General features: G+C 38.8%; 1 protein-coding gene across 1 annotated transcript in view; it reads right to left on the reverse strand.

The window, feature by feature from the left end:
• mycbp2 (MYC binding protein 2) overlaps positions 1–26,837 on the reverse strand; it is a 331,873-nt gene that overhangs the window by 170,116 nt on the left and 134,920 nt on the right. The window contains 9 exon segments of the mRNA XM_020054739.3: positions 1,749–2,023; positions 5,324–5,516; positions 5,781–5,877; positions 5,979–6,062; positions 6,161–6,387; positions 8,413–8,540; positions 8,903–9,028; positions 11,922–12,094; positions 12,572–12,725. Coding sequence (XP_019910298.2) covers positions 1,749–2,023; positions 5,324–5,516; positions 5,781–5,877; positions 5,979–6,062; positions 6,161–6,387; positions 8,413–8,540; positions 8,903–9,028; positions 11,922–12,094; positions 12,572–12,725 — 1,457 coding nt within the window.

Consider the following 26,837-nt stretch of genomic DNA (forward strand, 5'->3'; position numbering starts at 1 on the left):
AGGGTTTTGCCACCAAGTAATAAAGTCATGTTTTGCTGAGGGGTCGAATACTTATTTCACTCATGAAAATGCAAAATTTTTGACATGCCTTTTTCTCGATTTCTTTGTTGTTATTCTGTCTCTCACTGTCCAAATAAAGCTACCATTAAAATTCTAGAATTATAATTTCTTTTTCAGAGGGCAAATGTACAAAATCAGCAGGGGATCAAATTATGTTTTTGCCTCTCTGTACTTTGGGTTTAACCTGGGCGTTTTCACCAAGTGAATAGGCTACGAGAACCGCGTGTATTTGCGGGTCTGTTCAGGTTAATTTCAGTGCCAGTTCATAGGACCACACTCGCAAATAGCAGCAGCTCCAGCAATGTAACAACTGTATTTTCCCAAAACACCTCTCGGTTTGGACCTATGCACTGGTGTAATAGGTTCTGATTGGGATGATCTACTTGTTAACCCAATCAGAACCCCATGAGAGACCTGCAAAGATGTGCAGTTTTCAATGGTCTGATTTGAAAGTTCCAACAAATATAGATCTATATATTGAGGGTTTGCCCTAACTTCATGCCTGTCTCACGGCTCAGTGATTCAACATTTTGTTTTTCTGCAGCTTGGCTGAGGTCTCGTCATAGTTTTCAACTTTAGTCATGCCTTCTATGTGGCTTCATTAAAGCACCAACATGAATTACGCTGTTAGACACCCAAAAGTAAATTTTTACGTCAAATCAAACATCAGCAGCCTACTAAGCTTTCTAACCATTTTTGCAGACTGCGATGTAAGACAAAGTTTACTGTGCACGCATGCTTCCTCCCTACTACAGGTGCTCCTACTCCCTAATACAGCATGGTATTATAAACAGCAGTTAATAATGCAAATATTTATACCTTTTAATTGGTAAGGAGGGGTTATGTAGGCTGTGGGTGTTCAGTTGTTAAGTATATACACTTAAATATTACAGAACATTGCACAGTTATGTCATCTTTTATACTGTAGGGCAATAATCCTATTCTTACACTACACTGTTTTTAAAACATGTAACAGAAACGTGTTTATCTATTAAATAATAATGTTACCAAAATTAGGTTACATTATGGAGCATTGCAAAAAATTCTAAGCTAGATTTAAACATACTGAAATTTAGAAGCAAAAGAGTTTCAGTAAATTATCTGACATACTATGAAAACGGACATAATTTGCATAGTAGGCTATTTGTTGAAACATTTTGAACATTGACTTCAAAATACCTAATTCAGATAGGAAACATAATTTTGGAATAAAAATAATTGTGATCTAATTATTTAGATCAGGCAAATAAGCATACCAAGTCTGGTGACTATCAGACGAACGGTTGCTGACATACCCCCTCATCACCATATTCGATTGGCTGTTACAGAAAAAACATTTTGCAGATAAAAATTTTATCTGGACAAAATTGTTGAAAACTTTTTAGACCGTTTCACAACATTCAGAATGGCAGAAAATATGGTATGGCAGAAATGAAAACGGCCTCTGGCGAAGTTGTCCAGCACTGCTCACGCATCAACGTACCGAATAACAAATTATCAATTCTCGTAACATCCTAACCTTTGTTACAAAAAAGTCTTTCCTGTGTTCTTAACAGTTATTCTTAACAGATGCCTAAGGGTAAAAAAAACCTTGCAAGCTTTTTGAAAAATAAGTGAAAACAAAACATGGGATTTGAACCAGGAGCCCACACACTACGTCCACAGAGCTCACTCTACTTTTGACCCACCTGGTCCAGGCAGTTGAGCAGGTCACAGAGGCAGGCCCACTGCAACGCAGGTGTTGGGTAGAAGGAATGGAAGCAGGCGGTGAAGGTATTGTGGCACTCCTGCAACACGGCTTCCAACAGGGTGAGCGGCTGGGACAAGTAGCCCTGCGGGTCATTGTCCAGCTTGGTCAGGCAGTTGTCCATGCCTTCTGACAGGACCTTCTTAAGAAGGCTTCGGGTCTTTCCGACACATTCCGCCAGCTTGCTGGACTCCTCTATCACTGCCTTAGTGCTGGCTGGAAGAGGAAGGGAAAGCAGGAATAGGACAGAGTGATGGGGGTTAAACCAGGGACAACATGATACAGTTACATTCAGTTTAAAACTCAGAGAATTCACTTAAAGCCATCTAGGTATCATGATAAACCTGACAGTGTAATGACAAAACGACTCTGGGACACATATGGCTCTGGGATTTGATCTTGCAATGGGTTAGATGGTTAACCAGTATGCTATATGCTAGCCCTGCCTCCCAGCTTAGTTTTCCTACTTTCTGTTTCGTTCCTAATTATCTACACAACTGAACTTATATTTTCAAAATAAATTCACAATAAAGTTCACCAAATTACTATGATACATTAAATGTATTTGTCTTCAAAATGTTTTTTAAAAAGATTACAGAGATTAATATGGCTCAAACCCATTTTTGATTCCACAGATATTGTCTAGACTGTGGTAATCTCAGACTAATTTATTTCAACAATGTGACATTAAATTTTACATTTAAATTGTATGCAATGTCTGACTTTTTCCAGCCAAAGGACAATAATCAGTGCTCACGGTATGTGAGTGCTGTTGTAGCCGAACCCTTTTCTCTGTCATAAATTCAAAACTATGTGGAAAAAAAACTAGCCAGTATGCTAGGACTAAAGGCTGCCTCAGATCCATGTTAAAAAGGAGAGAAAGTGGGAAACTAGCAATTTATTGGGTTTCATCCATTCTGTATAAAAAAAACCACAGGTTTTTACTCAACATAAACTCTAGAGCAAAAATCATCAATTTGACTACTTGCATTTCCATATCATTTATAGTAGTTTTTTCCAATGAGAGATGACCTCTTGAGCAGTTACAGTAGACAAAGTACATCCTCAGATTCCCCTGATAGCCAGGTGTAAGATGACAAAAAAGAGCAAACAAGCTATGACATCTCAGTCAAAAGTAAGCAAAACTAATTATTTCACTGGATTACAACAACCTGATAATACTAGTATGCCAACATGGCTTCAGAATACAACTATACTGACCTGTGCAAGAAAGCAGTAACTTGAATGAAAGAATGAAATTAATGAAACTTTCAACATAACAATGACCCAAAGCACACAGATAAATCTACAGTCGGGGGCTTAGGAAACCAAAAAAGGAACCAAGCAAGCCTAGTTCAGCCAGCCTGCAATTGAAAGTGATGAATGTTGTTGGCCGCACAGGATTCGAACCAGTCCACCCACATGGGAGGCTATGTCTTTAGCCACGACATCGCGGAACTGCACACTTATCAAGTGTTGGTATAGCATCTTGACATTAGATAATTTTGTCACAATAACTGACTATTTCGTCAAGTGAAAATATGAGAATCATGTGGGCAGCAAATTTTCTGTTTATCCTAAACAAATCCTAATACATTATTGGAAAATCCACAATAACTGCTTTATTTTAAGCTTCCTATAACGTAGCTACTGAAGATTGTAGTCAGCAACGTTTTTGTCTGTCCTGAACAAATCCTAAGGCATAATTAGTTTTGACTGTGACGAGCAGAATGCAGGACCTGTTGTTCCGTACACTATATGACAAGGGGTAATCAGTCAGTAAGTCAGTCACTCACTAAGAAACATTCGCTCTTCTAGGCCGGCTCCGCTTACGCGGCCCGTCAAAAACAAGTAATCAATAAGACAATCTGAGACGAAATGGAAGAATCTGTTGTTTGATGAGACCAAACTAGTGTTGGCCTCAATGCTAAGCGCTATGTATGACCAAATCCTAACATCACACATTTAGGCACAGGTACCAATTTGGAACTGGTACCAACATTCTGTGGATTCGAAAAGACACGTGCATTTGATTCTGCTTCGGTTCCTACCGTTTGCATTTCAGTCACACATTTTACTGTCCATAAAAGTTGCACTTATCGGCCAGAATCTGCTATGTGGATGGCGAACCAAATGTCAAGTAATTTCACATAATATGTCAACAAAGCAAGCACGAGAGAACTAAAAGACACTGCTGTTTACATCCTGGACCATGGCTGACCACAGAAAACGGTCAACAGTTTGGCTTAGCTTAAAAAAACTACTTTTATGACACTGTAAAATATAAGGCCTGCAGTACAAATGTTGTGCAAGGGAGGAGGCACTTCCAATATGATGAAGCATTAACTTAAACACGGCATGAATTTCAAGGAATGTATCGTGTTCGATGTGTTGTGGTTTCACAGTTACAGCCACAATAACGTCCAAGATACAGCTAACAGTAGCAACATCTCATGCTCTGGTACACAAAACAGTAGTGCTGTCAATCTTCCTCAATAATACTATTGGAATTTCATTCCTTATTATTTTTAATTCTGAGTTATATTCAAATATTAATCCTCAAATTAAGCACATCAACTTATTGTCACTTGGACATCAATAGCAACCACAGCGAGCGTACACAAGGTTATATTTTGCTATGATATAAATAGTTTTGGTGTGTAACAGTTTTTGTTGATCATTCCTTATAAGAAACAATATTTATTTTTTATAAATTAAGGGAAAATGAAACCTTCATGAATCCCATCACCGTTGACTGATTCCAGCCTAAATATGCAAAGAATAACATTTTGGCAAATTTCATTTTGGCAAAAATTGGCAAAATATTGCACATAGAAAAGACCTCGAACTGTTGCACGCTGGTAGAATGCAGGCACCAATAACCAATGGGCCAAAAGAGCACTTGTTGAGTCTGAAGGGGAAAAGGCAGGGGCTTAACCCACCTTGCGGTCCATCTGCATTTGCCTGTTCTAAGAGATGAAAGGATCAAAGTGACTGCCTCAGTCAGATAATCTTCCCCTGGGATAGAGTTTGGACATGATTTTATGCCAAAGTGACAACTGAACAGCTTTAGAACAGACGACTAAAGATCCTGAATAGTCTAGCCTCAGTCCTGAATTAATTTTGATGGGACATCAGAGACCAGTTTTAAACAATAAATCAAACTCTGGACATGTTTAAGAGATCATAAAACACATCTTTGCTAAGTTTTGCTTTTCCCGAAATCACAATAAATCTTGACAGCACTCCATGTCAAGGCACCCCGATCAGACCATCCATCCCAACAATCCCAACTGTATTGAGCCAGTTTGCACTACCCTTAATTGGAACACTGGGCATGACTGCATACTAACTGTTGTAGCAATGGAGGGTAGCAATGGTGCAACAAAGAACAGTGCGCCTTTCAGAAGATATCCGTACATGTGCCTGTGTCTGTACGTTCATTATTCTGTGTTTGCTAGCGTATGTGTGGGGATTTGTGTATGTGCATCTGTATAACCCTACCCGAGAGCCTACCAGAGATGGGGAAGATCTCACAAATGTAGACGCGAAGCAGGCGCAGGCAGCAGGTCCCAACAAAGCGCAGGCGTTCAAGATCCAGCAGGGTAGCCGTGTACTGGAAGCCTTTCAGGCCCCTTAGCTCCTCCACCCCCAGGACTAGAGTGGTCCAGCTCCAGTGTAAGATACTCAGTAGTGACTCAAAACACTCCTACAGGGCAAGGGGGCAGGGGGTGACTTTACTGCATGTTTATAATGTTTACCACCTATTCATGAAGCAAGTACAAGCTACATCATAACATGTACTGTATTCGACTCCATGGTGATGTTTATTAGTATATGTAATACATAAAAAACATACATGAGGGTTTTTCCATCTCTGATGAAAATAAATGTTTTTTCTTTTTGCTATTTCAAGAAGTCTCTTTGACCAGCCACGGAACAAGCTTAGCTAGGCAAAATAGAGAGTACATACCACTGAGACTGTTCGAGCAAAGGAGCGTTTGAGTATGTGTACTGGCTCACTGGTCTGCTGTTTCCCTTTGGCTGCATTGCCATCATTTGAAGGAAGCCTGGAGGAGTAAAATGACCACATTTAAGTATCATAATAAAGTAATGTAATTGAAGTTCATCAATGTATTTGGACAACATTAGGGAAGTGTAGGAAACGTGCCTGTACAAAAGCTGAGGTATTTGCCCAGCATTCACGTCAGTACCGTTGTTTGACTTCTTGGAGCTCTTGAACTGAAAGACCACACTGAAAGGGAAGTAGGTTGACATTATTCATAATCATGTACAATGAAAAAAGTATAATCATGTACATGTTTATGTCTATAGGCTCCAGCGGGAAGGTACCTGTCATCTGTGGTGATGGTGGCCTGTCCATGTGAGCCACAGTCTGAGCTGGGCCCAGACACACGAGCCCAAGCCACATACCACCAACCCAGCTGCAGCAGGACTGGCTCATCAAACATCATGGCGTACTTCTCCCTGGCAGCACAGTCGTAAGCCAGAACGTCAGTTTCAGCCAGGAGGTCCCCGTCTGTCTCATGGTCTCCACCGTCAGGTCCCAGCTCAAACAACTGTACAAAATCAAAAAAACCTAACAGTCAGCGATCCATTCAGGTTTTGGCAGTATACCATTACCCGAGCATCACAGTAGAACAACATCCTGCACCCGATGTTCAGAGTATCAAGCTAGCAAGTGAGGTCAGAGAAACATTCAAATTGTAAAAGGATTGTGATATACAATTGTGCTCTTAAGTTTGCATACCCTGGCAGTAATTGGGAAATTTTGGCATTGATTTAAAAAATATGACTCATTTTATTTAAGGATAGTGATCATATGAAACCATTTATTATCACATAGCTGTTTGGCTCCTTTTTAAATCATAATGATAACATAAATCAACCAAATGACCATGATCAAAAGTTTACATACACTTGAATATTTGGCCTTGTTACATACACAAGGTGACAAACACAGGTGAAAATGACAAGGTGAATTCCCCATACTTGCGGCTTTTTTACTTGCATTAGTGTCTCTGTATAAATAGGCAATGAGTTTGTTAGCTCTCACGTGGATGCACTGAGCAGGCTAGATACTGAGCCATGGGGAGCAGAAAATAATTGACAAAAGACCTGCGTAACAAGGTAATGGAACTTTATAAAGATGGAAAAGGATATAAAAATATATCCAAAGCCTTGCAAATGCCAGTCAGTACTGATCAATCACTTATTGAGAAGTGGAAAATTCAGGGATCTCTTGATACCAAGTCTTGGTCAGGCAGACCAAGAAAGACTTTAGCCAAAACCGCCAGAAGAAATGTTCAGGATACAAAGAAAAATCCACAGGTAACCTCACAAGAAATACAGACTGCTCTGGAAAAAGACGCAGTGAGCACAATACTTTGAAAAAAAAAATTGCTGCTTGGTCGAGTTGCCAGAAAGAAGCCTTTAATGCCCCAATGCCACGAAAAAGCCTGGTTACAATATGCCCGACAACACCTTGACATGGCTCACAGTTTCTGACACACTGTAATTCGGAGTGACGAGACAGAATAGAGTTTTATGGTCACAATCAATGTTTGGAGAGGGGTCAACAAGGCCAAAAGTGAACAGAATACCATCCCCACAGTAAAGCATGGTGGTGGCTCACTGATGTTTTGGGGGGGTGTGAGCTCTAAAGGCACGGGGAATCTTGTGAAAATGTATGGCAAGAAGAATGCAGCATGTTATCAGAAAATACTGGCAATTTGCATTAGAAAATAAATGATTACAGTGGTTACAGCAGAAAAAGGTGAAGGTTCTGGAGTGGCCATCACAGTCTCCTGACCTTAATATCATCAAACCACTCTGGGGAGATCTGAAACATTCAGTTCATGCAAGATGACCAAAAACTTGGCATGACCTGGAGGCATTTTGCCAAGACAAATGCGCAGCCATACCACCAGCGAGAATTCTGGGCCTCATAGACCACTATTACAAAGACTACACACTGTCATTGATGCTCAAGGGGGCAATACACAGTATTAAGAACTAAGGGTCAGTTCATTTTTTCTCTTTGTTGTCATGTTTTGTTCTATGATTGTGAATTTCTGTTATGACCTACAGTTGAATGTGAATCCCATAAGAAATAAAGAATGTGTTTTGCCTGCTCACTCATGTTTTCTTTACAGATGGTACATTTATTAACAATTCTCCAAGGGTATGCAAACTTTTGAGCACAACTGTAAATACAACACTATTTTCTCTACCGCCCACTGTAATATACAAGGGATACATTTTGCCTTATAGAAGCAAAACTATTGTGTTGCAGTGAATGTATCATACAAAATTCTCAGGAGTGTAAAGTCTATAGACTGGGAGGCAAATTATTAATTGTGTTAGAGAACAACAGTGGAGGAGAGGACTTATGTTATTAATAGGGAATGTTAAGAACATAATGAAATACTGTTGAGAAAAAGTTGATGATCATGACATCTGGTTCTTGTCGTTGATGTCGGCGTCCGTTCCCCGGGCCAATGTAAAAGAAAGTAGGAAAAACAATGCAGTTCTACAATGACAACCAAAAAAGGTACGTGCAATGCAGTCTATTGGTAACTAACCTTAATCTTAGCAGTGTACTCCCCACGGCCCCCAAAGAGGCCCAGCCCCCCTAGCAGGATGTCCATGTCAGCACAAAACCGAATAGCCTCCACCGAATGGGCAGAATAACCCCAGCCACCACCGTGACCTATGACAACATACATTTGCAACGAGTCAGGCTCTGCAACATGACCATTTTTACTCCAACCAACTATGCAATGAATTTGGGTTAGTAGTACTACAAGTACTCAGTGGCAACATTTTCATAAATATCCTTGAATTATAATGTGAGCACCTACTTCAATAATAATGCCTTGATTGGTTTGGTTTAACATATTACTGTTTACCAAGTATATGTTGTCTCTGGCGGGAATGTCATGTGATAAATCAATCCAATTAAAATCAGGAGAAAGGGATTCTACAAAGAACTGTGCATGTGAAATCTTTTTTTTTTTTTAAATACAGCAATTTGTATTTCTTGTCGATCATATCCCATGTGTGAATACTCACTTTCAAAGCGGTTGACAACACTGTAATCCTCCTTGGAATAGACCTTCATAACTGCCTGTGTCTCCTCCTCTGTGCTGGCCACGCCCATCTTCAGCTCCTGCATGGCCGCTAGTGTATCCAGGCAACCTTATCACAACACATAGGTCACTTCCTGTTAATGCTTAAAGGGATAGTTCATCCAAAAATAATTAAAAATCCTCCAAGTTTACTTACCAAAAGATATTCCTTAAGGCCCACAGAGTAATTTTTTCAAACAAACCATTATTCAGCTCTGTCCCAGTCAGTAATTAGCATTATTAGCTTTGCCCAAATTCATGAATGGAAATTTCCGTACCGCTATCACAAACCTGCACTGCAAGCAGGAAACTACTCCAAAACACATCAAACTACATTCAGTACCATGTCCCGCTAGCATAGATTGTATAACACCTGACCATCCAAATGCCTACACCAATTGAGTTTGTAATTAAAATAAAAATGCAATTTTTAAAGCTACACCTTCTTCCTTCCATAACTTTTCCTAAATAGGCATATATAACATTGTTCCGTTGTCAGAATTCTAAACAAACCGTAACTATTTAGAGACTATTTACCGTTTTCACAGCCCATGCCCAGCGTTTGTACCCAAATGGTACCCAGGCGCTAATCACCTCTCACTGAATGCATGACATCAATGGATGATTGCGCGATACTCCCAAATGTATGATCACACCTTGGTTGAATTTGAATGAACTCACAAATGAAAGAAAAGATTTCCATGCCCATTCAAAAACATAATAAGTCTATTACTGAAACATAATACAAATGATATAGGCTATTTATCACACGTTACCGTTTTTCAATAGGAGATTCAGCGTATTGAGTAGGCTAATTCAAATGTAAATCACCAAATGTATTACGCAAAATTATTATTCACAAAACAATATACCAAGAATATTGTTTACCAGTCACCAATTACCAATTCAATGAAGGTTTTACAAGATACTGTTTTTATTTTAGTAGGGAAAGAGAAACTAAATCGCAGAAAGAGAAACTAAATCACAGACACATCCTATCATCCCTCTTTGAATTTTCTCTGCTTATTTTACTTGAAGATAAATATTCTACAAATGTATTAGGTTAATTATTAACAAAACAAAAATTCCAACGATATTGTTTTAAACTGTTTTTTCTAATAACTCCTCTCTAATAACTTATTCATGTCACCTACAGACTAATCTTATATGCCAGTAGTCTAAGAGACTTTAGTTGATTTGAACGCATTGGCAACGCATGTGAAGATAGGTTGCTTCGCCTAGCTTTTTAAAATTACTGAAAGTTTACACTTATGTATATTATTGCTATATTTTTTGGTATATTTTTGCTTAATATATTTCTTAATTCTTTCTACGTAGATGTGTGCCATGTCACAATAATTTGCGGTGCATTTGATAAATATACTTTGAACTTCTGGATTTCCTTTGTTTGTATCAATGTCAACTTCTGCATGCTAGGGGATCTTGAGTTAATTAAATTCTACCCGCTCTGCAATTGGGACAATACCACTGCCTCTCCTGAGTAGGGTTGTGGGAGAATCAATGGAGCAACTTCGCCAATGAGACATACAATTTCTGTGAGAAACATTTTATTGTAGAGGATCGTGACCCACGTTCACTTAGAAGAGGACTACAGGCGAATGCAATTCCATCAAGGTACCCAGTTCAGCCCGTGGAGAAAAAACAGATTGTAAGTAATACTTCTGATTGCTAAGTTATAATACACAAAGTACACATTGACCCCGGATATTCTTGGCAAGGGTTGAGGATTAACATGTTCACCATTGACCCCCTTTAGCTGCTGTCTAAGCTTTTATTCGGTCAATTCATCATCTGGGTATTATGGGTAGCACAATTAAGGCTCCAACCCCCCCCCAAAAAATATTCTTGCTCAAATTCAGAGTAAGACATAATAAATATGTATTTTCCTTTCTCTCTCAAGAATATAAAGTTTGACTGTCCAAAGTGAATATCAAAGACAAAAAAAGTAACTTGCAATATAGCTAGTGCATACTAACATTAATTTACTGTGTATACACTTACTCTTCCCAAACGAACACATGGACTGATACAATGGTGAACAAAACTGACAAGTAAACACAGGAAGTACCCATTTATTTAAAATTAGATTTATATAGTGAAATCTTTTTAACTTTATTTGAAGGAATACAACACTTATGTTCTTAGTTTGGAGAGTTTTAGGAGGTTTTCCGCTTGCAATGAAGATTTGCGATAGGGGGTGCATACGATTTCCATTCATGAATTTCTATGACACTAATAATGCTAAATACTGATGGTGAAAGAGCTGAATAATGGATTGCTTTAAAAAATTACTATTTGCCTGAAGGACCAACTATGGGAAAAGGGATTGTCACCAAAATATGATTTTTGGATGAACTATCCCTTTAACATGACTACAACATAGCAACAGTATGAGGTCAACTGGTGCACATTGTGTGTGCAATAAAGTACAATTTAATATCAGCGATAGCGCTTGATTTGCAGATTCTACATTTAAATTTTCCTCTAGTGATGTAACCACAAGAATGTTCTCACTTTACGTAGCATAGTTGCTTTCATCATTACACAATTTTCATTACAGTAAATAGCAGTTGACAATAGCCAGTCAAAACTATAAATATGTCGGAGGATTTGACTGCAAAATAGTCAGATCAAAGATGTTAATTAGATCAGGCTAGGTCATCAGATGGCCGATGCTGCAAAAACAAAATAAGCTAGCCCTGATCTGATATTAGTATATTTAGAAGGGTCTTATATCAGTTTGATCAGTACTTGCTTAGAAAGGATCACATTCATTTACATACACCATGCCAAAACGTGAGCAGGCTAAAAAGGGAAAAAAGCAGGCTAAAGGAACAAGCCAAAAATAAGACATTTCTATTTTAGCCAGATTTTTTCCCTTTTGTTCCTAGCGAATATAACCCTACTGGCTAGTAATATTAATATCATTATTCTGATTATACCCAGTATGTGTAGGGCTCCATGAGAGCGGGTTGTGGTGGCTTGGGAGCTGGTGGGCAGAGCCAACTCTGGGCTGAGAATGCTGCAGCGTGCTTGGAGGTCTGTCGCTGAGGGCACACGGGCATCAGCTATCACTGCGTTGTAGCACCACATCTCGCTTGATGCCGGCAGAAACCTACATCCATGAGGAACAGTACATTTTGTTAAGTGGGTTTGTGTACCCAAGTACATTTAAGTAATTTAGTAGTTACTTTGATCCAAAATGACTTACAGAAGTGAGCACATAAATTTTCATAGCCAGCAGAGACAATGAGTCTCAAATTATACTGTATAGAGTTTTTGAGTATTGCTAGATTCACACTGTACGGCAGACTTAAACCATACTGATCTGGCTCTCTTCCTTTCCCTTTGTCCTTTCCAGCATGGTTCCAAAAACAACTGAATCTGTAACCAGGCTATAGAGTAAGGTTCAGCTTGGTAGTGTGAAAATGTTTATAGGGTACTTTTGACAACAGAGTGTGGTACAAGAAGAACCTAAACTTGGAAAAATGGGAGGCAAAAAGACACAAAATGAAAAGAGCTAGCAGAAGAAGAGGGAAGAAGGAGAAAGAGAGAGCATAACAAAGATTAAAAAAGAAATTGATTGAGTGACCTCCAGATGACATCGAAGACAGGGTCAAGACAGAGGCCAAAGCCCTGCAGGTCTTCCTGTTCCGAGTCGTTGAAGGTGCGGCAGCTGCCATCCAGCTTGTTGATGAGCAGACATTTAAAGGGAGGGGGCTCCGACACAGAGGTGGGGACTAAACCTGGTCAGAAAGAGAAAATAACAATAAAGAAAAGGCAAATTGTGCTGATTGTTGGGATTTGAGGTCCATTTTCAAGAAATTTTAATTTTAGTTTTTTTTTAATCTAAATAAAAAAAAAAAGTATAAAATCTACATCCAACAAATAAATTATTCCACTTGAAGAGATTTTGATTTAAATAATCTTACATTCATGTCAATTGGAGAGCTTGATGTTAAATGTGTTTGAGATATATAGAACAAACCAATCAAGTTTGCAACCTATACTATAGTGCAAATGTTTGAGGTCACTTACAAATTTCATTATTTTCCATGAAAACATACGTCAGCAATTATCTACCTGTGGAAATGCAGATGGTTTGCAGAAATATATACAAAAAAGCCACATCAAACACAAACGTAACGCTATAGCCCAGTTTGCCCTGTGTTTATTTGGATCTTATTCTTTATAACTTTTTGCAAACTATTTCTAAAATATGGACTACTTTCAGGCTTTTCAAGACCTTGCAACTCCGTGCACAGCATAGGTACCGCAGAAGAGTGCACATGATGCCAAGGCTATAAGTTGTACATGCTCATCACTTGTTAATTTATTAGCTAGCTATATGGCTTGTAAAAGTCAGTGGGCCTACAAAATGGACAAATGGCTAGCCACAGGTTGGCTTTAAAGTAACTGAATCAGCTGATGGCCTTGTAACCCAGAACCAACAGAAGATGTTCAGGGGGAAAAAAATAGAAAATACTACAGTACTTGGCGCTTTACCTACACAGGTACCGACAATGAACCACTGCCATTGTGTGTTTTGTGGATTACCAAAAATCTAAGTAAATATACAGTGTAAAAAATTTAAAATAAATGCCTTTTAGAGCCTAACTAAGCACTGCCAGTTGTTCAGCTGACTCTCACTGTACTGTTGTTGGATACAGTTAACTCCCACAATTAAATTAATGAATTAAATTAAATATGTGCAAAATGAAAATATAACAATTAATCAGAAATATAGTAATTCACAAGGGTGATTAGGAAATAATTATTTTGAATTGAAATAGTAACTGTCCTTCAAACTTTGCTTTCGTCAAAGAATCCTCCATTTGCAGCTTTGCAGAGCTTTGGCATTCCAGTTGTCAACTTGTTGAGGTAATCTGAAGAGATTTCACCTCACACTTCCAGAAGTACCTCCCACAAGTTGGATTCACTTGACAGGTACTTCTTACATACCATACGGTCAAGCTGCTCCCACAACAGCTCAATAGCGTTGAGATATGGTGACTGTGCTGGCCACTTCATTATAGACAGATTACAAGCTGACTGCTTCTTCCCTGCATAGTTCTTGCATAGGTTGGAGCTGTCCAAAGGGTAGGGCATGGTGAAAGTCCCTTTAACCCTGTACAAATATCTTACTTCACCACCACCTACGCACCCCAGACAATCAAATTGCCTTCGACCATGCTCGGCAGATGCCGTCAAGCACTCCTCCAGCACCTTATGGTTAGAGGTTAGAGCCCGTTTGCGCAGTTCTGTGACAGGAGTAGCACACAGCGTTGTTCGAGATCTTCAGTTTCTCAGCAATTTCTGGTATGGAATAGCCATCATTTTTCAGAAAAAAAGATTGACGAATTTCAGAAGTTAGACACCTTTGGTTTGAGAATTACCTTAGATATTCTGCCTGAAACCTGCCTGAAACTGCTGTTATTGTCTGTTTTAATATGCCCATAATATAACATTCAAATAGGCGGAATATTGTCTACTATAATCCTATTCATGGATGGCTATGTTGCTGAGTTTGATTCTTTAATTCCCAACCTCTGACAATATTTTAGACAATTTCTTATAAAGTTCAATATGCCACAGTAGATCCAATTGAAAATACAGTTCAAGTATATAACATAGCACCACTACAAGAAGGACGTTTCGGTTGTTAAACGTGCAGTTGGCTATACGTTCTACCCATCTTGCTTCATGAATATGTTCAGTGGTAAATAAACATTGTTTCTAATAAAATTATGTTTGAACAGAACATGTAATTTGTTTATTTAAAATGGACTAAAGTCCAGAAATTATTGTTAATTACTCCACATTAACTGAAGAAGACAGCCGTGTGATGAATTATATGAAGAATTTAGTTGTTTTTTATTGGAGATCTTATGAGACATAAGAATAAAAAATGGCTATTTTCAAGAACACAGGCTGTAGTATTTTCATTTGTTTAATAAGTCTCTAAAGATCTATAAATTGAAAATCCACCACATTTAAATTCTTGATAGATAAATCCATTATAATTGATGATTACTAGTCCCATACCGGTAAAACCATTACATGGCTTCCTTCTCAAAGTTAATTCGTATTCAACCACAAGGAGCACCATCTATTATCTTGGGGTATCGCCCATCAAAAGTGATTTGAATCGCTAAATGTAAGATAAGCTTGTTACTGCTATCAGAACATTTTGGCTCGAGAATCTGACGATAAATGCCTGCAACAAATACATTGACCACATCTAAAATGTCTTACCTGTGATCATGGAGTCAGCGGGAGGGGCAACTAAATTTAAGATTGTAAATTCTATTTGTACTGTACATAAAATGTTAGACAATACATTATTTAATTAAATATCTGGATTTTGATATTGCTTTCGTCATTATTTCTGTTCAAACTAAATAAAGTTTTCTGGCCTACTGTACCTGGTCGTTGTAATGTGATTTATTAATTTATCAGTTGAATTGATTAGGAAAATAGGCTATAGTTTTGAAAGGTACACCCTCTTTTTCATGACTTCATGAATAGGTGTATTACTAGACTAAGTAATAAAATCAAATTAATAAAATTATAGTTTTTATTAGGAGAGAAAAAGAAAAGGAAAAAACTGAGCACCAGGGTTTACATTAGACAGAATCTTCGCCAGTATCGGGCGTAGTTGTCCCGCAAATGATAATAACAATGGCCAAAATGTCCTAAGGGAAATAGGTCAAATGAATGAGTAAATTAATTAATAGAATATTAAATAGCCTAATATTGTATGACATATGAACTGTTGCAAAGAAAACAGCGAGCTGGAAGCTCACAATTACGTAAGACATTATTGAGTGTTTGGACATGTGACTAAGCGTGGGGCGAGTTTCAAAAGCTGCACACTCCAGCAGCAACTCCAGAATTTATCGCAATCATAACTTCTTGGCTCGAGAAACTGAAGATAAAGGCCTGCATTGATCACATAATACAAGACACTACCTCTGTAGTTTAGTGACTAAAATGTAGGATTGTAAACTCTATATATAGGAAAAATGTAAGAAAGTAGCCTACATTATTTTAAATGTTAATTAGGCATCCAGATGTTTTCATTATTTCATTTTCAACAAAATAAAAGTGTTAGGCCTACAATACCTGGCCATTTTAGTCTAACATTTATTCAATGCAAATGATTTTGACGACTTTGAAAGCTACACCCTCCTTCAATTACTTTTCCAAAATAGGTATATATTACATTGTTCTGTTCAGAATTCTAAAGTCATAAATTGAAAACTATTTGGAGACTAACTTTTTTTTTTACACCATATTCCTACTTAACGCGCCAAATACAATCAGACTGAAGGCGGCGTGTGCTGTTTTAATCCTTGGTGAGCCCCCATGTTGCCAATCACACAACGTTTTCACGAAGTGAATAGGCTACGAGAATGGCGTGTCATTGCAGGTCTGTACCGGGAGTCCTGGCAATGAAATCGATTGATTTCAGTGCTAGCTCATAGGACCAGACTCGTAATTTAAGTGATCGTATTTTCCATAATGTGCTAATCACCCCTCACTGAATGCATGACATAAATGGATGAATGCACGATAGGCCTACTACCAGATGGTTGGGGGTGAATTAACTTACTTGGTTCATTCATAAATTCTATTTACTTGGTTGAATTTGAATGAACTGAAATACAATATTTCCATGACAATTCTAGATTTTAATTAGGCTATTATTGAAACATTATATAAACAATATAGGCTACTTGATGTCAGTTACTCTTTATAGAAGGAAGAGAGCTTGCTTCAGATGAGGGAGTTATGCTCAAAACATAAAACTCAACCGAACATGCTGCCAAATGAACACAAATCTGAACAATTTCTATACTATTTGTAAGGAGTTTAAGAAGCGATGACATGGTTGAAAAAAGGAAATCACAGAAAATATATTGACTGACATATTGATTTATATGGGGGGGTGCTAATTAATATTTAATAAGCCTAGCTATGTCTCTGGGTCTATATAAATAGACAGACTTCTAAACTCAAAAACCTGAAAACCGTTAGAGATAATTTCTAGAGACCTGTTTTTTAGACCCTTCACTGATTGACATTAACGGATCAATGGGTGATACTCCCAGATAAAATATAAAAGTTGAGGGTGAATTGGAATTAATTTAAAAATGAGGATGAACAGGTGTAATGAAAAATATGGCAGCAGCATATCGCAAATCATTTTTATAAATGATTCCATATTTTAATACAAAACAATATTGCATTATTTTTAATGGAAAATTAGATCTGCTCTTCCACATGTTTGCACCCACCTAAGCACAGTCTGCACAGACAGCAGGTCAACCTAAGTCGGGTTTCCGACCATGCTGAATAAAAATTGTCACTCAAGATTCAGTGAACTCAACTGATCGCAGCATGAAGCACTTGAAAACGTACCTATAGAATAGTATGAGATCCGCGAAACTGCAAATTCCTTGCTGGCCATCAACTCAAAATAACAAAAGCCTTGAATACCCAGAAAATTCTGAACGAGTTTGCTGTGAACCACAAAAACAGGCGCATTGTGCTTCTATGAATAAAACAACTTGGAAAAGAACAGGCTATATAATTGCATTATTATTTAGCCTTACAGTGTTTGAGCGTTGTATTAGTTGATATATGCCGAGCGCTTAATATTTAAAAGCACCTTATTCCCTGCCTTCAGAACTACAGACTGTGCCTGATTATATTCTGATCTGATTTTATTCATTGTACCAATAATTGTGTTTTTGTTTGCCAAAAGATTGCTTGCCAGTGGCAAGGAGGTGAAGAATTTGTCTGCGGTTCCATTTCTTCCTGTCCCCAAGACGCATAATGACATTGTTTAAAAGACGCTGCCAAGCTGTCCTGCTATTGTCTTTTCCCAGACAGGGAAGCGCATTCAACATTTTATAATATTTTTTTCAACCTCTGCAGCAATCCAGAACTTTATCCCAAATATGTCTGGTTAATTAGGCATGTTCTGTGTGAATCGACAACATGCTTCTGATAGGGAATAGCTGTTAATCAACAGTCATGTTCACACAGGGCTTGTAAGAAGCAACAAATTGATTTTCACCAATGTATCGAAGATCTCAGATATCATGGCAAGTATTGTACCCTTCGGGACATTGTAAGGAAATACGTCACCGAAGTACTGTCAATACTTTGTTCCTAACAGCTCCGCCCATTCAGCAGACCAATGAAATTGTCAATTTCACTCTGTAGTATCGATAGGCCATTATAGCCTATTAGATTAGATTTGTTTAAACTTTATTGTCATTGAACAGTAAAAGTACAGAACAACAAAATCCAGTTAGCATCTATCCAGAAGGGCTAATAGAAGAGGGCAGAAAACGTACAAGTACTTACAAGTAAATAGCTAATTGGATAGCAAATTATTGTTGCCATCTATGCCCCATCGCCTTACATGATGTGTTAATTTTCTTATATTATCCTTATATAATAATGCTATATATTAACAATTTTGAAAGGTTTTATCAATCCACATAAATCAGTACCCTAACGTTTGCCAAGCTGAAGCAAAATGTGGGGTATAGATCCAACGCAATGGATAAAACAATTGAAAAAGACTGGAGACTTATAATTTTGGGCTAACAGCATTAAAGTTCCTTTTTTAGTAACAAGCCTCGCTGTAAGGCTGTATTGATAAACATTGTCAAATGCAGAGTACAAGCTATACTTTTTTTTCTGATGGCCAATATGGCTGTTATAATCCAGCCATATCCAACCGGCCATATGTTTTAAACAGCAATAAAACACAAACGCTTTGATCCAACAAATGTTTTTTTTATATACATTAGCAGAATGAACTCATCACAATCTTTGCTGGGTGACCAAAATAGGCTACATCTAGGGCTGCCACAATTACTACACAACAGTCTGATTATTTGAGCCAGATCGCAATTATTTTTATTCCAAAATCTAATATTCTAACTATACAACAATTTGCTTACAATTCTAATGTCCAGCTGTGAAGTCATTTCACACCTGCCATCATTTAAAGTGACTCTGATTAATCACAAATAAAGTTACTAACATTTTCTTAGTTGCATCTCAGAGCAATTACAATGGTCCGCAGAGAGCTTCCAAAGCATCAGAGGGATCTCATTGTTGAAAGATATCAGTCAGGAGAAAGGTACAAAATAATTTCCAAAGCATTAGATATACCATGAAACACATTGAAGACAGTCATCAAGTGGAGGAAATATGGCACAACAGAGACATTACAAAGGACTGGACATCCCTCCAAAATTTATGAAAAGACGAGAAGAAAACTGGTCAGGGAGGCTTCCAAGATGCCTACAGCAACATTAAAAGAACTGCAGGAATTTCTGGCAAGTACTGGCTGTGTACTACATGTGACAACAATCTACCGTATTCTTCATATGAATGGGCTATGGGTTAGGGTGGCAAGACGGAATACCTTTCTTACAAAGTTTGCAAAAACAAACAGTCTCCCAAAAGCATGTGGGAAAATGTGTTATAGTCTGATGAAACCAAGGTTGACATTTTTGGCAATAATTCCAAAGGGTATGTTTGGCGCAAAAACAACACTGAACATCACCCAGAGAACACTGGAACTGGGGCCTTAGTCAGGGTGGAGGGAATTATGAACAGTTCCAAATACCAGGCAATTTTAGCACAAAACCTTCAGGCGTCTGTTAGAAAGCTGTAGGTGAAGTTCACCTTTCAGCACGACAACAACCCAAAGCACACATCCAAATCCACAAAAGCATGGAAGAAGACTAATGTTTTGGAATGGCCCAGCCAGAGCCCAGACCTGAATCAAATTGAAGATCTGTGGGGTGATCTGAAGAGGGCTGTGCACAGGAGATGTCCTTGCAATCTGACAGATTTGGAGCACTTTTGCAAAGAAGAGTTGTCAAATATTGCCACATCAAGATGTGCCAAGCTAATAGACTCCTACCCAAAAAGACTGAGTGCTGTAATAAAATCAAAAGGTGCTTCAACAAAGTATTAGTTTAAGGGTGTGCACACTTACGCAACCAGGATATTGTGGGGTTTTTTTTTCCTTCAAAGATTTCAGTTTGGTTTTCAATTGAATTGTTGACGTTATAGGTCACATTAAAGGTGGAGAAGGTTCTGACATGATTTATCTTTGTTTCAGGATTTATCTTTGAACCCAGAGGACAATGAGATAGAGCCTAGGGATGATTTGGTGCCGTAAAGAAATAATCTTCTGTTATTTGGGAATATTTCGGGTTCCAGAGAGATGTCACAAACTAATGTAGGCTTAATATTAAAAACCAGAATCACCTTCATGGTTCTATAAAATAATTAGCAAAAACTCTTGTTCAGACAGATTATATGTTACATATTTTGTTTATCTCCAAATAATAATTTCATGAATAAGAACAAACCGACCAGCTCTTTACTCTTGCAAGGATCCTGGAGGGGCCCTGGGAATATGCCCATCCAGTCTACATGTGTTTTGTGGATCTGGAGAAGGCATATGACCGGGTCCCCCGGGAGATACTGTGGGAGGTGCTGCAGGAGTATGGGGTGAGGAGGTCCCTACTAAGGGCTATCCAATCCCTGTACGGCCAAAGTGAGAGCTGTGTTTGGGTTCTCGGTAGTAAGTCGAACTCGTTCCAGGTGGGGGTTGGCCTCCGCCGGGGCTGCGCTTTGTCACCAATCCTGTTTATAACTTTTATGGACAGGATATCGAGGTATAGTCGGGGTGGGGAGGGGTTGCAGTTCGGTGGGCTGGGGATCTTATCGCCCCTTTTTGCGGATGATGTGGTCCTTATGGCATCATTGGTCTGTGACTGGTCTGGACCAGTTCGCAACCGAGTGTGAAGCGGTTGGGATGAGGATTAGCACCTCTAAATCTGAGGCCAAGGTTCTCAACAGGAAACCGATGGAGTGCCAACTGCGGGTAGGGAATGAGGCGTTACCCCAAGTAAAGGAGTTCAAGTATCTCAGGGTCTTGTTCCTGAGTGAGGGGTCAATGGAGTGGGAGATCGGCCGGAGAATCGGAGCAGTGGGGGCGGTATTGCATTCGCTTTACCGCACCGTTGTGACGAAAAGAGAGCTGAGCCGGAAGGCAAAGCTCTCGATATACCGGTCAATTTTCGTTCCTACCCTCATCTATGGTCATGAAGGCTGGGTCATGACCGAAAGAACTAGATCGCAAGTACAAGCGGCTGAAATGGGTTTTCTCAGAAGGGTGGCTGGCTTCTCCCTTAGGGACAGGGTGAGAAGCTCAGCCATCCGTGAGGAACTCAAGAGTAGAGCCGCTGCTCCTTTGCATCGAAAGGAGCCAGTTGAGATTGTTCAGGCATCTGGTAAGGATGCCCCCAGGACGTCTCCCTAGGGAGGTGTTCCAGGCACATCCAGCAGGGAGGAGACCTTGGGGTATTTTTTTAATACAATTTGCTTGGCTTTAATTTTAATTCAATTTACAAAAACATACAACATCTATAGGCGAACTCCCAGACGACATAGCAAAACCTTCGCCAGAGCATTGTTGTTACTATGGTAACCAAAGCAAATTCAGCCATCGTAGCTGTCGTGTGTACACCCCCGCATGGGTGTACACATGGTAGGCAGATTTTTCTCACGGTTCTGTTGTCGCTTACCGTGGCCCATGTGGAGGCACCTTTAAGCACACCTGTCTTAAAGGTGCCTCCCCAGAATCACATCACCCAGGACTTCCCATCATTATGCACACTATGCCGCATTTCCACTGGTGCCAAACACTGGTGTTTTACCCCTAAAGTCCAGATCTTTTCCGTTTCCACTGACACGGGCCAGGGCCAGACGACCACCAGGCCATGGCCGAGTAGCCTGGCTCTCACTTTGGTGCCAAGCCTGGGACTTTTTGGACCTGCAAACGCGCCTCCTTGCCCCAGATGCCTGCTTGTAGACTGCAGCCCTGCCTTCCCGAGATGCTTTTCTCAACCGTCAACAACGCCTTGACGCTGTTCATAGAGAATTAATTGTATCTATCTGAGGCAGCTGGCGTGCCAGACCAGTGGACATCCACCGTTAGGTTTGCGTATTGACGTGTGACGTGGTGTGAAAACATGGCATGTTGTTCTATTCGAATGGCGATGTGTATCGTTTGCTTTAGGCTTCTCGTAATGGCTTTCATCCGTTCTAACAAACAGATCCCTGATAAAATAAAGAAATTGAAGCAACAGTACAGGGAAGCAAAGTCTCAGAACGGAAAGAGTTGGAATGACCGAAGGGGATACGATGACTTTTACTCAAAAGAAAAATGGAGCGCTGAGACCAATGTAGGCTAGCCTGCAGAACCTATATCAACACAAAATTACCTCAGTATGCTCCCAATCTGTTCGATTAAAGATAGTTTTGACAAAATACTTATTAAAATGGTTTAGTTGAAGTGTCACAAGTGTAGGCGGAGAAGGACACGGTCACAGGAGTTTTAGGAAGAAATTATTTATTACTTAAGTTCAAACGCCATATTGTAAACAAACTGAGCATGGTGTTTTTGTTTTACTACCAGAAAAATAGCGCCTTTTATTTACAGTAACCGTAAAACCAAATTGCGTCGATAGTTTACTCCTCCCCACGTGAGCCCATCCTTGTGTCCTTGGTACCAAAAGAAACGTCTGGAGCCAGTATCAGCATAAATCACCGGTGTAAGCCCTGGCACCGGGGTAAAGCACCAGTGTAAATGTGGCAATTATTGTCATTACTACAGGCCTACAGCTAAGGAAAACTGTGCACCAGGGTTTACGTTAGCCAGCAAAGGCTTTTCACCAGTAACAGGTGTATTCTGCCAGATGAAAATATCAACCACCAAAATGGCAGGGGGAAATGTCAAATGAACAAGTAAATAGATTAATAGCATATTAAATAGCCATATATTGTTTGACCTGTACGCTCTGTGTTGTGGAAATTATTGAACTGATGTATACTTGGTCCTATACATGTATGAATGAGTTACTAGTTAAAGATGCCGAGAGGGATCTGGTGTTTGACTAAGAGACATCCTTGACCGGCACCAGCGGATTAGAGGGTTACTCGTAAATCAGTAGATCTGTATAACAATTTAGTGTCTCTGTTGATTGTCCAGACATTGTCTCCCCTCAGGAGTTGAGAAGGATAAGGTGGGGGGACAGCCAGCCTATGTTACACAAGACAGATGAGCAACAACTTACCACACCCCTTTTAACTGTAATAAATACGGATTGTTCATGTTTGGAGTCAGAGAATTTTGTCTCTGTTTCTTACTCCTCTAAGAGTGTCGATCGATGGAATTATCATCACATCTGTTGCCAAGAAAACAGCGAGCTTCCGCTAACTGAGTCATGTGACTAAACATAATCTGGCACCAGCTCCAGCATACTACTACGAAATGTCAAAGGCGAAGCAGACAACCTGGTCGGTCAAAAAAAAATGGTGATGGTGCAACTAAGGCCAGCAAACGAGGTTCAGTAAATGATCTGAGCCTATAGTATAGCTTTCCGCAGAGGCTTCAAACACTTTTTTGCGCGCATGGGCTAGACATCCTATGGAAAAGGACATAATCCACATGGTAGCCTATTTGTTGAGACATATCAAACTCTTCTTCTGGCTGTGCCGGGTGAGATATTATGTTTACAGGCAACAAAAGAATGTTGCCTGTAAACATAATTGCGTTCTGGCTCAAATTATTTACATCAGGCAATAATAATTTATGTAGCTAATAATTGCGACAGCCCTACAGTTGGTATACAGTTGGTATTTAAACTGAGTATATGCTCAGTTCACAAAGATTGTGAAGAGTTCATTATGCTGACTAATTTAAATAAAAAACATTTGTTGGATCACAGAGTTTGTGTTTTAATGCTCTTTAAGTGTAGGCTATTAGACAGTATAGCTATTTAACATATGTCCGGTAGCTCTTCTGAATGGCCGGGAATTCTGGAATTTTAAAGCCATATTTGATTTGATAAGACAAATAAGCAATTGAAACGCGCTTGTCTATTAATTAATAATGTTGCGAAAGGCCACATTGCGGCATTGCAGAACTATTCTAAACTTGATTTAAACATACTGAAATTTAGATTCAGATTGTAAACATGATTTACAATCTGCAAAAATTGTTGTCTAGGCTATAAAAATGTAAGAATGTACATTATTTTAAATATTAATTAAACATCTGGATTTTTATATATGCTTTTTTGTCATTATTCCATCAAAATAAAATTGGCAGGCCTACTGTACCTGACTGTTGTAGTCTATCCTTTATTTATTTGTCAATGCAATTGATTTGGAACATACCATTTTGAACACCCTCCTTTAATTACTTTTCCTAAATAGGTGTAGCATATATTACATTGTTCTGTTTTCAGAATTCTATACTCACAAACTGAAAACTACTTAGAGATTAACTGCCGTTTGTTTTACATCGTATTCCTACTTAAGTGATTAGGCATGCGACAGTACAAGTATTGTAACAGGTGCTTTGTCTCACCCGTCTCTCTCCTTGGGTTAATGAGGAGTAATTATAAAAATGTGTCAACTTTTGGCCATTGTACAATAAATAAATGATTTACATGTTCTGTTCAAAAGCCTTTTTATGCCTCTTTTATCGTTATTTACCTCCACATTAACCCAAGGAGAGTCATATAGTAATGAGACATTGATGGGGTTTAACATGTAGCTTATTGCCGGTTTAAACTAAACGTCCTTCATGCAACTTTAAACACTTGAATTATATTTTCGCTTGGGCCTACTGTGGCATACTGTACTTTATCAAAGCAATCTGGTGGGGAAAGTAATTTCTTATTTTTTCATTTTAATAAGCTTTTATTGATAGAAACAGATGCAGTCTTCAGGAAATATCCATGCAGATAACATGACGCAATAAGTAATGAACGCTTGGTAAAAGTCTGCAATTAGCCTACCTAAATGTTAACTTAATCGTTGTAATAAACAGCTATATTTCTAGTCAAAATTGTATTCGAGTTTAAATAATTACAATTAACGAAAAGTAAGATGTTTGTAGACCTATAATTAAATATACATTCTCAGAAATAACAGTTAATCAAACACAGCAACATGGAATCAAACACAGCAACATAGCAATCCATGAAGTGGATTATTGAAGACAATATTCCTCAGATTTGAATGTTTGATTCTGGACATAAGTACAGACGTTTCAGGCAGGTGGCGACGTTCTCACAGATTCCTCTTGGTGGCCATTCTTATTTAATTTTTTTTACGTTTTTGTCCATGCCGCACAGCACTGCAACTTGCCGCAAGCCACTCCCTTGGCGCTGGAATTAAATGAGCATCATCTGTATGCAGCGCTTGACCTGGGTTAAAATAAGTGCAGGAAATGCCAAATCGCACATTATACTATGCTCATCAAAATGTTGGTGTTACAGAGTATCTGCAGGTTTCAGCAAGTTACATTTAAGACTTTAAGACTTTTTTAATGCCACTTTGAATTAAATATAACACCCATTTCTCAACAATACCCCACGCAAAAAATACATAAGGACACCAATTCGACAGAAGGCATCTACCGACTTTAGTTGTTGATGAGCACCAAAACAACAGCTGTTCAAGGGGCTTCCGTATATGCATGCAATGACAGGGGGACATGACTGAAGTACTGATATGCATTGATAGAGAACATCTCCCTCCAATGTCGTTTAATTACCTCCAGTGTGTGGCCAATCAATGTCCCCATCATGAACAAAATGGTTTATTCATCTCGATGCCAAAATGGCTAGTGATCTCTAGTTCGGTCTTGTATTAACTTTTGTTCAACTAATAACGATAAGAATAACTAATACAATTATAAAAATAGACTTGTAGTCTAAAATTATAACAAGAATTAAAGGTCCAAGAAGCATTGAGCGGGTTTCAGAAAACAGCACTTGACATCCTTATTGCACCATTTGCACTGAGAAATACGGCAGTAGTACCAAATGTGGCATGGAATATTTTTTCAAACTGTCTATCATGGTGAACTTTAAGGCTTCCAATGACAAACATTTTATTTGTGAGATTACCTTACATACCTCTTTTCAGACTTTTACTTTCACAGTGAGCAATGTGAGCTTGCAATAGCTTGAAATAGCTTTGACCCATTTTGGTCATTTCATGATTGTAAACAAACCTACCAAATTGGATTACAATATTCTTTTTGGGGTACGAGTTGTGCTAATATGTGCAATGCTACGCCCTGCACATGTTCACTGGTCAACAGCGGCAAGGTTTTTTTCACAGATTTCATTCATATAAATGTAAAGACCTTCATAGGTACAGGAAAAATATGAAGTAACATTAAGATCGGTCATTTGAGGCTAGAGGATTTAAGTTTGAGCGTTTTTACATATTCAAAATTATAGAGTTAATGGGTTCCAATGGCAAATACTTTCTATGAAAGGAGATTGAGTTCACAACCTCTTTTCAGGGCTATAACTCAAGCGAGGTGAGTGTCATAAGGTTGCATATGTCACCTAGCCAATTACATAATTTCAAGAAGTTGATTTAATTTATAAAAATGTACAACATCGGTAAAGTCATTTTTGGACAACATACCAAACCTAGCTTCACCAGAGCATTGTTGTTACTATGGTAACCAACGCAAACTCAGTCGTGGTAGCTATCATGTGTATACCTTTGGATGGGTGAACACATGGTAGAGGCGGCATTTTTTCTCGGTTCATTTGTCGCCTGCACCCACAGTTGTTAGAGCAGCAAGCCTACTGCTAACAATAACTTTATTGACTGTACTCCACTGGACTGTCGTTTGTGATATAAGCAAACAGAACAAAGAAATGCCGGGAGAGAAATCCCATGGTACCTGCGGGAAGTTTAACAGACAATGTCTACCA

Source organism: Esox lucius, chromosome 16 (genome assembly GCF_011004845.1).
Source record: "Esox lucius isolate fEsoLuc1 chromosome 16, fEsoLuc1.pri, whole genome shotgun sequence".
Classification (NCBI taxonomy): Eukaryota; Metazoa; Chordata; class Actinopteri; order Esociformes; family Esocidae; genus Esox; species Esox lucius.